This window comes from Petaurus breviceps, unplaced genomic scaffold (assembly GCF_028583685.1).
Source record: "Petaurus breviceps papuanus isolate PSGF00001 unplaced genomic scaffold, PetGlider_PUasm1.0 90845, whole genome shotgun sequence".
Classification (NCBI taxonomy): domain Eukaryota; kingdom Metazoa; phylum Chordata; class Mammalia; order Diprotodontia; family Petauridae; genus Petaurus; species Petaurus breviceps.
In genome coordinates this window covers 3,957,838-3,970,545 of record NW_027187359.1, presented here as the reverse complement: position 1 = coordinate 3,970,545, position 12,708 = coordinate 3,957,838, and the positions used below count along the sequence as shown (strand labels likewise).

The 12,708-nt window shown below is 40.4% G+C and overlaps 2 protein-coding genes across 4 annotated transcripts in view; one reads left to right on the top strand and one right to left on the bottom strand.

The window, feature by feature from the left end:
- Positions 1-12,708, bottom strand: part of CHRNA2 (cholinergic receptor nicotinic alpha 2 subunit) — a 35,523-nt gene that overhangs the window by 9,874 nt on the left and 12,941 nt on the right. The window contains exons 1-4 of one of the 3 annotated variants that reach the window (XM_069071949.1): positions 7,814-8,005; positions 7,004-7,138; positions 6,073-6,224; positions 5,103-5,147 (exon numbers count right to left, since the gene is read on the bottom strand). In XM_069071949.1, the coding sequence (XP_068928050.1) occupies positions 5,103-5,132 (30 nt within the window). In that variant the 5' untranslated portion in view covers positions 5,133-5,147; positions 6,073-6,224; positions 7,004-7,138; positions 7,814-8,005. Of the gene's footprint in view, positions 1-5,102; positions 5,148-6,072; positions 6,225-7,003; positions 7,139-7,813; positions 8,006-8,806; positions 8,918-12,708 lie in introns of those variants that run through there. The other 2 variants (XM_069071948.1, XM_069071950.1) reach the window with 2 other exon arrangements.
- Positions 11,481-12,708, top strand: part of EPHX2 (epoxide hydrolase 2) — a 121,308-nt gene continuing 120,080 nt past the window's right edge. The window contains exon 1 of the mRNA XM_069071947.1: positions 11,481-11,701. The gene's annotated coding sequence lies outside the window, so the exon portion shown is untranslated. The remainder of the gene's footprint in view (positions 11,702-12,708) is intronic.

Below are 12,708 nucleotides of genomic sequence, written 5' to 3'. Positions count from 1 at the left end.
TTCCTTGAAAATTAGATAGGATCAGACAGAAATCAGTGACTAGAGACAACAAGAAATATTAGAACTGAATTGAAAAAACTGGAAAAACTATCAGAAAACATAAGGTATCTCTTATCAAAAACAACTGACCTGGAAAATAGGTCTAAAGGGCAGTTGAGCTAAAAATCATCAGACAATCTGATAACTTGCGCCAAAAACAAACACAAAACCGTAGATGCCATATTTCAAGAAATCATGAGTTAAAATAGCCCATAGGGTAAAGTGAAAATAGAATACACTAGTCACCTCCTGAAAAAAAATAAGTCTCTAAATAAAAAGTCCCAAGAATATCCCGGACCAAAATCCATAGCTTCCATGTCAAAGTAGAAATAATATAGGCATTCATAAAGAAAGAGTTCAAATACTAAGGAGTCAGAGCCAGGAACACATAAGACCTCTTAGATCATTATAAAGAAGAGTAGAGCTTGGAATATGACATTCCAGAAGGCAAAATATAAAGATTTTAAAATTTAAAAGAAACTTATGAAGAAAACTGAGCACAATGCTGTGAGGGAGTGAGAAGAAGAGGTCTTTAATGAAATAGAGGACTTCCAGATATTGAAGGTAAAGATACTGGAGCTGAATAGATATTTTGAAATGCAAAGATAGGAAATAAAAGATAAATGTTTTTGAGCAATTGGAAGGTATATGTGATGGCGTAATATTTATCTTCTAATAGGTGAAAACCATCCCCTCCAAACCCATTGTCTTCAAAAATCATAGAAGAGAACAAATAAGGCAGAGTTCATGGGAGAAGTTTCATTATATTTTGATGTTCTTAAAAGAAAAAAATAAAAGAGAAAGAAAGGAGAATACATTAGAGAAGAAACAGGGAAGAAGGGGATAGCATTTATTATCTCACATAATTAGATCTTAGTTCAAGGAGGAAGGGATAGGGAGAATGAGATAGAGATGAATTTCATTTTCATCTAAATTGGAAAGAGGGTTGAATACACACACAGCCACAAAGAGTTTGGTATAAAATTTCATTAAACTTAATTGGGAGTCAAGCAGGGGCAGGGAGACAGAAGGAGGGCTAAGATGGAGGGTAGTTTTAGTGAAGGACTAATGAAAATAAATTCCATCTTTGGAAAGTGAAATATGAAGTATAGTATAAAAGAAAAGAAATAGATGGCAAGACTATTGGGAGAGAGAAAGAGAAGAGAAAGAGTAAAACAGAAGCAGGTTTCAAAATGTATAATAACTTATAATGGAAGAAAATACACAATTAACAATCATAATTATAAATGTAAATAGGACAAACACCCATGTAATGCTGGGGCGGGGGGGGGGGTAGCAGAATGGATTACAAAGCAGAATGTAGCAACTTGTCAATCATGAGAAATAAACTTAAAACAGAAAATTCACACAGTAACATAAGGGACTAAAGCAAACCTATTAGACTTCAAATGAACTTAGAAAAGCAAGAAGAGAATCATGGTTTCAGACAAAGCAAAAACAAAAAATAAACTCCATTAAATGAGATCACGTGGAAAATGCCATTATGTTTAAAGGCACTATAGATGGTAAATTAATATTAATATATGTATATAGATATGTGGACTGACTGGCATAGAGCTCACCTGAAGAGCTGCACAAAATGGAATAATCTAAATAAAGGAAAAATGAATTGATTTCTATAAAGAAACAGACAGTAAAACTATAATAGTTTGACATTTCAAAACACCCCTTTCAGATAGAGAAAAATCTAATTAAAAGATAGATAATGAAGTTATGTTAGGTCTTTGGAAATTATGTTATGGGAATAGAAAAGAATAGATATACTTTTAGCTGTGTGTGGCACTTTTACAAAAATCAACCATGTACTGGGACATGCAAACCTTGTAGATAAATTCAGAAAAGCAGACATCTTAAATATAGATTTTGCCAACCATGATGCAATAAAAATATATTCAGCAAAGGGCCTTTTAACAAAAAATTAAAATTAGAAACTAAATATTTTACTTCTAAAGAATTGTGGGTAAAAGCATAAATCATAGAAACAATAGCATATTTCATCAAATAACAAGGCAAAATAACAAAACTTTGGAAGGCAAAAATTTGTATCTCTAATCTCTTTCTTCACCAACAAAAAAAGAAGGAACAGATCAATGAAATAGGTGTGTAACTAGAAAGGAGACGAACAACTAGAAAACTAGAGAAACATTTCAGTGAAATGATGAGGTCTGTAGCCAGACCACAGAGAATTGAGAGTCATAGGAAAGGAAGTGAATATGTCACTTGTAGAGAAACTGCTCAAGAAATTTATTCCCCAAAGGGAGGACACATAGAAGATAATAAATAGCAGGGATTTTTTTGAACTGCTTTAATTTAAATTTATTTTTTCCTTTTTTTCTTTATCAATTTGTTTGTTTACTTTGAGTTTACAAGATTCAGTTCCCTAGTTCTTTGAGTTTCAAATTTTCTCCCCCTCTTTCCCTCCCCCCCCCCCCCCATGGCAACATACAATCAGGTATAGGATCTGCAGATACTTTCACATTAGACATTGGTCAGGTTGAAAAGAAGTATTATAATGGATGGAATGAACAATGGGAAAGAGAAAACCAAACCAAACAAGAAAGAGAAAGAGAGCAGGTAATTTGCTTCACTCAAACTCTGTTCTTTCTGGTTCTTTCTCTGAGTGTAGACATCTCTCTCCATCATGAGTCTTTTGGAGTTTACTTATAGCCCTGAATTTCTGAGAAGAGTCCAGTCTATCAAAGTTGGTCATCACACATACGTTGTGTCTGTAATGGTGTACAAATTTTTCTTGGTTCTGCTCTTCTCACTCAGCATCAGTTCATATAAGCCTCTCCAGGTAGATATGAAGTCCATCTGCTCTTCGTTTCTTACGGCACAATAGTATTTAATTACATTCATATACCATAACTAATTTAGCCATTCCCCAATTGATGGGCATCCCCTTAATTTCCAATTCTTTGCCACCACAAAAAGAGCTGCTATAAATATTTTTGTTCATATGGGTCTTCCTCCCGAATAGCAGGGATTTTTGAGAATGAGGACAATAAAGACATGTTTGTAATCAGTAGAGAAGCAACCAGTAGGCAGAGATTGAAGATTAGCAAGAGAATGGAGGTTATAGGAGGAGAAATTTGTTGGAGAAGACAGAGTGGGATGGGATCACTTGTACATGTAGAAGCATTTGCCTTGGCAAGGATAAGGGTCATCTCTTCATGTGAGATGGGGTGAAGGAGGAGATGATAGCAGATGGAAACAGAAGGCACCTGAGTAATATGAGATAAATAAAAAGGGACTCTCAGTGAATGTACTCAGTTTTTTCACTGAAATATGAGACCAGGTTTTCAGTTGAGAGGATGGGAGTAGAAGGAGCCATGAAAGGTTTGAGAAGGAATGAAAAGTTTTAGAAAAGCTGCTGTTGTGATTTGGTAAGCTAATTGGGGAGTTATGACTATATTGTCTTATCTCGGTGAGGGCCCAGTTGAGATTATGTTCATAAATTGGCAGTGAGCCCTGGTTTTGTGATTTTTTCCAGTTTCATTCAGCAGTACATGACTAGGATTGGAGGCAGCAGATGATGGAAGTAATCCAAGGTTGAGGCTTGGTAGGCAAGGACATATCTGGGAAACAATAAAGAGACAAGGGATTCAAGAGAAGAGAACTTCTAACTGAAGACAGAGATGAACTGATTCATCAAGGGGTCAAGATGGAGAGGGAAGGAGAGTATAACCAGTGCATTGGTGATATCCTGTCAAAGAAGTGAGGGGTCACGGGATTGGAGGTTGCAGTTAGGATGAAGAACAGAGTTTCAAGTTGCAGGGCAGAGGAAATGGCAGAATGACAATAGATTATGATCAGATAAAGGAATTTCAGAGTTCACGAACATGAAAGATGGAACACTTATGGATGATGAACAGTAAGATTATGGGTATGACCAGTGGGCTTTAGGAAATGAATAAATTGAGAAACTAGGAGATCAGGGTATTTAAGGCAGTGTTGATATGTATGTTAAAGTTCCCTAGTATGAAGGCAAGAGTTATGAAGGAAAGAAACTGCAATCTACACACTGAACTCCTGAAGGAGACTGTCCTGGAGGTTAGTAGATAACAGCTATGAGAATCTTAATTGGGTAATAAATATAGATTTGTATGGACCTCAGAGGAGGAAAGAGGTTACTGAATGATCATGGTAGGGGGAGACCCTAGGAGTGGCAATGGGGAGCAAGGACTATTCCAACTCCCCCACCATGACCCTCATCATATCGGGGGATATGAATAAAAATGCAACCAGTGTTGAAAAGGATGGCCAGGAAGTATTCCTTTAAGAGAAAGCTAGGTCTCAGTGAGTACAAGAAGACAGAAGGAATTAGAAAGGAAAAGATGAAAATAAGTTTGTTACCTGTGGAGCAGGTATTCCAGAGAGCATAGTGGAAAGGGTGGGTAGCTTGAGAGTAGGATGTTAGGCAGGAGGGAGAAAGGTAATGGGAATAAGGGAGTGGTTAAGGAGGAATAGAGAATGGGATTGGAACAATGATATCTGGGGGTTCAGAATCATTGGGATGGAGAGGGTATGACAGAATTAGAGTTTGTTAATATTGAGAAATGAGTAGTTTATCTCTGGGGGCTCAGACTTGAGGCAGAGTCATCCCAGAATATCAGGTAGATGGAAAGGAGAATGGGGTACTTGCTCTAGGGCAGGTTAAAACAAAACAACTGATAGAGGGATAGGAAACTGGAGAGGGCACAGGGACAGAATGAGATGGAATGGCTGGCCCAGGCAGGTTAGGATATTTTTCCTCCTTCTCTAGAAAGCACTTCCTTTCTTATCTGGTAGGCACAGGCAAGGGAATGGGTGAAGATGGAGTCTTGTCCTTGTATCCTCAGAAGTATTACAGTGTTTTAGCACATGGTAGGTGCTTAACAAATGCTTCTGAATTGAATTGGGAAATGAGGGATAAGCCTACATGATGCCTTTCCATGAGATTGTTGGGAACTCCAAAAGCTATCCCTGGAGATTCCTGGCTCTTTCTTTTGGACATCTTCCCTACCAGAATAAACTGGCCTCTGCAGAGGACAGAATCTCACCTGTTTCAGCCAGACATTGGTTGTCATCATCTGATTCTTCTCATCCTGGTTTTGGGCGGGGAGAAACAAGAAAGCTCATTCAGAGTGAAGCAATGTTAGCAGGCTCCCTCATCAAAGGAAACACCCAATACTTCTCAGTTACCCTCCTGCTCCTTAATCTCTCCTGTGAACACAATGGCAATGTTTTCATCCCACTGAAGAGTATATCCATAGGAGTGGATGTGACATGGAGTAGCAGACTCCTCTGCCACTTGTATTTAGGTCTCTTCTCCATTCACATGGACACCTTCCCTCACCTTTCTAAAGTATGCTTCACATCTTTAAAAAAAATATTTATATCTTGTTTTTATGACACCTACATGCTCTAGTGTATCCATAATCTCTTTCCCCTTCTGGGAAGCCCTCTTTATAATAAAGGATTTTTAATAAGAGAAAACCAATTTAACAAAATTGACCAATGTAGTAAAAAATAGTTTGACATCTGTAAAAATACTAGCTATAAGGGGTGGCCAGGTGGCTCAGCGAGTAAGAGCACCGGCTCCAGAGTCGGGATGACCTGGATCAAATCCGGGCTCAGATACTCAGCACCACACCCAGAAATAACTGGCCCTGTAACCTTGAGCAAGTTACTTAACCCCGATTGCTTTAAAAAAAAAATACTAGCTATAGCAATAAGAAAAGAAAAAGAAAGAAATAGATGATTTTTCATAATATCTGTTATATCTTTAGGGGGAAAGGGTCTAAGCTAAGTCACACTGAGTTGTAAAGTTAGTTGCAACTGAGTGGAACTGGAGCGGGGAGAAGGGTCTGGGTTGGATAGGGATGGGAAGAGCTGAAAAGAAAAAGAAGGAGCCAGAATGGAAGAGGAAGGACCAGGTGGGTGGGAGCAGAGAGTTCAGCTTGGGTGCAAAGCAGAGGGTTAACCTGACAGGGCTGAGGAGGAGAGTCCCATGCTGGGATAAAGACTCACCACATCAATGAGTTGGGCAATGGAGAGCCCAAAGCGAATGATCACCACATCGGATGTGTTCTGAACTGGGCGCGACCAGCGATTGTAGCCCCTAAAGAGATGCTTGAAGAGGCGGTCTTCAGCAAGAGCATGGGAGCTATGCTTTCCCGGAGCTGTAAGGGAAGGGAAAAAAAAGCACAGACTCGGAGCTGGAGGAGACTTTACAGTTCAAGCCCTTCATTTTACAGAGGAAATTCCAGATCCAGTGGGCTTGTCTCTCTCTAGTTCAGCACCCATGTTCTCCTCCCTCCTTGGTGGGCATGTCCCCCACAGCTCTCCCCAGGATCTTCTCTTCTTCTCTAACTTAGTAATATCATATGTTCCCATGGCTCAAGTCTCACCTCAACCCAGATTACTCCTACTTCTAGATCTTATTTCTTTCCTGAATTCCAATCTTGCATCACTAATTACCTGTTGGATATACCTTCCTAGATCACTTACAGGCATCATAAACTCATATGACCAAAATAGAATTTTACTTCTTCCCCTAAAAATCTTGCTTTTCCTCCAAACTTCCCTGCCACAGATATTGAGGGCACCACCATTTGTCCAGTCAATCAAGTTCTTGCCTTCGTAGTCTTTCTATACACTATTCTCTCCTTCACCGTGGCCCCTATGCCCATATCCATTTGGTTGCCAAATCTTGTTGATTCTATGTCCTTGATGTCTCTTGTAGTTAGTCTCCTCTGACTCATGACCCCAACTCAGGTCTCATCACTTCTCTCCTGGATTATTTGCAATAACCTCCTCATTGGTCTCCTTGCTTCCATCTTCTCCCCTCTCCAGTGCATCCTCCATACAATAATCTAATCTCCCTTAATCATAGGCCTATCAAAACATAAAAGCCTGACTTTGTCGGGCCCTAAATGTCTAAGTCTTGCATCATCATTACCTTGCACACATTGAGCTTCCAAAGAGTGTGTGATAAGGCTCACATATATAGGCCATATTACAGTCCAACAAAGTCCATTCCTCTCAACAACCTTGAGAGGTAAGTGGCACACATATTATCATCCCCATTTTATAGCTGTGAAAAGAGGTTCAAAAAAAACTAATTGTCAGTTAATAAATATTTATTAAGCATATACTATATGCCAGGTGGGGCAGCTAGGTAGCTAAATGGATAGAGCACTGGGCCTGGAGTCAGGAAATGCCTCAGATACTTACTAGCTGTGTTGCTCTGGGCAAGTCACTTAACCCTGTTTGCCTCACTTTCCTCATCTGTAAAAATGAGTTGGAGAAGGAAATGACCAATCACTTTTGTATCTTTGCCAAGAAAACCCTAAATGGGGTCACAAAAAATCGAACACAATTGAAACAATTAACAACAACAACAACAAATGTGCCAGGCGCTGTGCTAAAGTCCAGGGCACTTTGTTCTAGTCATGGAGTTAGTAGGTCCTCATTGTAAAGATTGTCACATATGCTCAGCTCCTCTTTGAGGAGAGTGATACCCAAGCTCTGGAGTCTGAGAACCTCTGATCAAACTTTGGCTTCCGCGTGACTCTGGGCAAGTCCCTTCACCTTGCCTCAGTTTCTCCATTTACAAAATGAAGGGATTGAACTCAATGACCTCCAACGTCCTTTCTAGTTCTCAATCTAAGAGCCCATGAGGCAGAGCTGAGACACACACTGGGGCCTCCTGATTCCAAAGGCAGGGTTCTCTTAACCACACGTCACCTCCTCCACCCACCCCACTTACCCACTTCCAAGAAAAACCGATCCCTTACAAAGATAAATGCTTTATGCTCTGTTGGGCTCTAGGTAATCATCACTGTTTGAGTCACTATGCCATCAGTCTCCAAATGATTACTAGTCTCTTTTCCTAATCGGTTTCAGTTCCTTAACACTAGCTAGCCAAGCACAAATCTCAAGCTGATAAATATGGACATATTGATGTAGGTAGCTCTAGGGTGACAAGTATTTGACTGTACTTGTACGTGCATGTACACATGCACACACTTTGTCTACACCTGTGATTTCATCACTGCTAGTGGAGAAACTCCCTCTCCTAATGCAAATAGACAATCACACTATAACTTAAAGTCTCAAGGAATTGCCTGGTCCCCTGAAGGGTTACGTGACCACCATTATGTCTCCACCAGTCTGAATCAGAGGCAAGATCTGAACCCAGGCTGTCCTGTATTCAGGGGTGGCTCTTAGTTATTCCACACTGCCCCTCAGGAAATTTGAGCAGTTTATTACGTAAAGGCAGTTATAAAAGTGATGGATATGGAGCTGATTTTCAAATCCTTCTTCAGACACTTACTGGAATGGTGATCATGGGTTACTCATCTAACTTTAAGGAGACAGTTTGCTCAAATGTAAAATGGGGATAATTCTTGTCCTCTACTTGCTTCATGGGATTCTTTTGAGAAAAAAAAACACTCTGTATATTTGGTTTGTCCACACCTATGATCTCATGGGTATATGGAACTCCATCTGAGTTTCTGTGTTCTATGAGTTTTCAATAAGAAAACCCCTCCATCAATGAGTATATGCAACTATTCTATACCTTATATTCTGAGTTTCCTAGAGGGCAGTGAGAGGTTAAGTGATTTGTCCAGGGTCACATAGGTTATTTATGTTGTAGGTGAAATTTGAACCCAGATCTTCCTGACCCTGAAGTTAGCTTTATATACATTATAGACTATATACATCTCAAATGTGAATATAGCTAATTAAGACCACTTACCTGCCAAGCTATGGAATGTCAAAAGGAAGTACCATACCACAAGTTTCATGATGGATGGGATCCTAAAGGTGAGGTGACCCATACTTTGGAAGGTCAGAGAACTGGTTTCTCCTGCAGATCAGAAAGTGGATTAATTGTTGGGTGGCCAAGCTTTTGCTGGTGGGCTAAGCTTGGGTCTGCCTTTCCTGGGTAGTCTTTGGGAAACTTTCCAGAGCAGGGCTGCCTTGGGATCCTGGGCAGATCCAGAGGGTCAGGCAAGGCATCACTTAGAGGGTTCCAGGAGGCTTCCAGGATCCTCCTACTGTAAAAGTCCGAGGTCCCATTGCAGGTCCTGTCTCTTGAACATAACCCCTTCTGTCTAGTTACACAGTCAACCGCCCAGGTTCAGACCCTCATCATATCTCTCTTGGACTACAACAACTTTGTAATTGGTCTTCCTGCCTCTAGTCTTGCCTACTCCAGTCCATTCTCCACATAGCTGCCAGATTGGTATTCCTAATCACAGTTTTAACTATGGCATTACCCTACTCAAAAAGCTTCTGTGGGTCCCTATTGACTTTGGGATAAGATACCAGCTCCTTAGGCTTGGCATTTTTAAATCTTAGATTGATTTTTGTCCAATTTCTTTTCTTCTTTTTAAATTATAAATTTGACAACATGAACACTTCCATATAAAAGAACAGAAAAGAGACTATATATAAAACTGTGAATTCCTATTGTATACAACTTGTTTGTTTTAAAGAGTGTATTAAGTCAAACACAGGATTACCAACACTGCCCTACTTTTCTCTGCCCCCTTCTGAGCTAACTTTCGTTCTCTATTGTACATTTTAAATGCTTCATTGATACTTTTTTCCTTTCTTTTTTTTGTCTTTCTATCAATACCTTCCCCAGTGCTCCTACATAAAAACAAAAACCTTCCCTTATAACAAGTAAGAGTAGTAGAAAAAACAGATTCATTTATAATCATTTCTAAACACTTCTGGCTCATACTGCACCTGTTCTCCATCACCTTTCTGTCAGGAGTTGGGAAGCAGGTTTCATCATTAGTCTTTGGAGTTACAATTGGTCATTGCATTGTCCCGAGTTCTTAAAGCTTTCAAAGTTGGTTTTCTTAACAATATTGCAGCCATTATGTACTATAAATTGCTTTTTTTTCCTGGTTCTGCTCACTTCACCCTGCATCATTTCATACAAGCATCCCCAAGATTTTTCTAAAACCATACCTTTCATCATTTCTTACTGTGCAATAATATTCCATCCCAAACTATACATTACAAACTATAATTTGTTCAACCATTTGCCAACTGGTGAGTATTTCTTTAGTTTTCTGTTTTTTGCTACAGTAAAAAGTGCTACTATAATTTTTTGTATATAATGGTCTTTCCCCTGTCTTTCATATATCTTTTTTCACATCATCTCCACTTCTAAGTATCTCTCTCTTCTCTCCTAGCTAACATCCCTTGTAGCATAGACAAGACACGGTGACAGAGACAGAGATACAGAGAGAGAAAGGGACAGGGAAAGCTGTTCAGCAAAACTGGTGCATCAGCTGAGTCTGACAATATATTCAGTTGTGTACCCCTGGTTTCCCCACTTCTGCAAGGAAAAGAGGGAGGTCCATTTTGTCATATCTTCTGCAAGAGCCAATTTGGTCTAGCAATCCATCAATCAGGGGTGGATTAGACCAGCTGTTCTCTGAGTTCTCTTCTGTCTTTGAAACTTGGTGAACTGACGATGTTTGGCCTGAAGAAAGGAAGACCTAGGGAGGGACAGGAGAACTGTACTCAAGGTTTGATGGGCTGGCACACAGAGGGATCAGCTTTGTTCTGCTTCACCTAATGGGTACAAGTTACAGTCAGGAGGATTTACAATCAATATAATGAAGAAACTTTGGAACAATCAGAATCATCTAAAAGTGTAATGGGCTCAGGGACTGGGGAAGTGGGGTCACCCTCTCTTGAGGTCTTCAAACTGGATAACTATTTATTGGAGATACTGCGCAGAGGGTCCTCCTTCCGGTACAGATTGGACTAGATGACCATTGGTGTTCCTTGCATCTCTGGGACCCTGTGCATCTCATTGGAGTCACTCAAGCTGTGTTCAGAAAAAAATAAGGAAATGTCTCCTACCCATGAGATTTACACCTACCTTGCTGGGGAGAGGTTAAGGCTTGCCCAGGGCCACCCAGCCAATATGTGTCAGGGGCAGATTTTGAACCCAGGCCTTCTAAGTCTAAGGCCAGTTCTTTATCTCCCATACCATGTTGCCCCTAAGAAAGGACTTTTTTTTTTCTGGAGAAGAACCTATGATTTCCTTGGTATATGGAAATCATGATGAAGAAATTCCCTCTACCCATGCATGTTGCTTGCTTGCCGATTTCAGCCTAGGTCATCCTGATCCCAAATTTGACTATCTACTATATGATGCTGAATGTCATCATGAGAAGGGTAAGGATGAGAAATCACATGATGCAGGGGATAGACAGCCAGCCTCAGAGTCAAAAAGACCTGGATTCAGATTCTGCCTCCGACACCTCCTGATTGGTACTGGACTCTCAGCAAGGCACTGAACTTGTCCACGTCCCAGGCACCTTTCTCAACACCCAAGTTGCCCAAAAGAGGACAATTTGCTTTGGTGGTGGGAGTTTCCTCACTAGGAGTTCTTCAGTGAAACCAGAGATCTGGACAAACAAGTATGGGCAGATCAAGAGATAACAAGTGGTGAGATTGTTCTATTGGAACCTTTGAGATGTTGGGAAAAATAAAAAAAAGGCTCTAATATTTTGGATGAATTCCCTGGGCTGGACGTACATGGACCTGAGGATAGGAAGGAATGAATAAGTTGCAATCTGCATTGCTGGAGGGAATGTCCACATTGAGATTATAGATCCATGTAAGTATTTACCTGAAGGACTGAGTCTGTAGGAGAAGCCAGGATTGAATTATTTACCAAAAGTAGGTTGGGGGTAGTGTGGTATAATGGGTAGAGTCCTAGACTTGGATTCAGACATTTCAGGGATTAAAATCCTCCATCAGGTACTTACTGTCTGTGTGACCCTAGGCAAGTCACTTAATTCTCTGAACCTCAGTTTCCTCATCTTTGAAATGGTGAGTGAGCATCAAGAGAGTTAGTATCTACAAAATGCTTTGCAAACCTTAAAACACTATAGAGACAGCAACTATGATTACTATTCTTGACAATGAGCTGCTAGATCCTCCTTTCTACCCAAACTTTACAGATAGCAGGCAATCCATGTAATAGCAGTTCTGGAATAACCTTGGGAAGAAGTTTCCTTCCCCTGTGCTACATCACATAATGACTAGGGAAGAAAAGAAAAGAAGCTTTCCAAATTAGAGGGAAATTCTCTGCCATGCCCAGGCAGGCAGGAGGGAGAACCTTCCCCAATCTGGCTCTCAGATGTGAGCAGCTGCTAATGTATTTGAGGCAACTGAGTGGTACCAGGGACTAGAGAGATCCCTGCCCATTAGCAGGTGGTTTAATATGCCTGATGTAACTGTGGGGAACATGGATATCACAGCCCCAGATTAGAACTACCCTGTGTGTTAAGTCAATTTTCAGCCTTCACATAATCTATATTGCTTTTGGAGAGCCCTGAGGAGCTTTCATCTATCAGTGGTTACACACAACCCTGCCCTACACCACACATGAACACACTTCACCCCCATTTCCCTCAGGAATTGGTTCTACTCCAGCTTTTTAGCTGGGATGTGGTAAAGTTTACTTGGCTGACAGGGGAATGTCAATAACGGAGACAGAGACAGAGAGAGACACACACAGAGACAGAGAGAGAAAGAGAGAGACACAGAGAGACAAAGAGAGACAGAGAGAAACAGAGAGAGAGAGAGAGAGAGAGAGAGAGAGAGAGAGAGAGAGAGAGA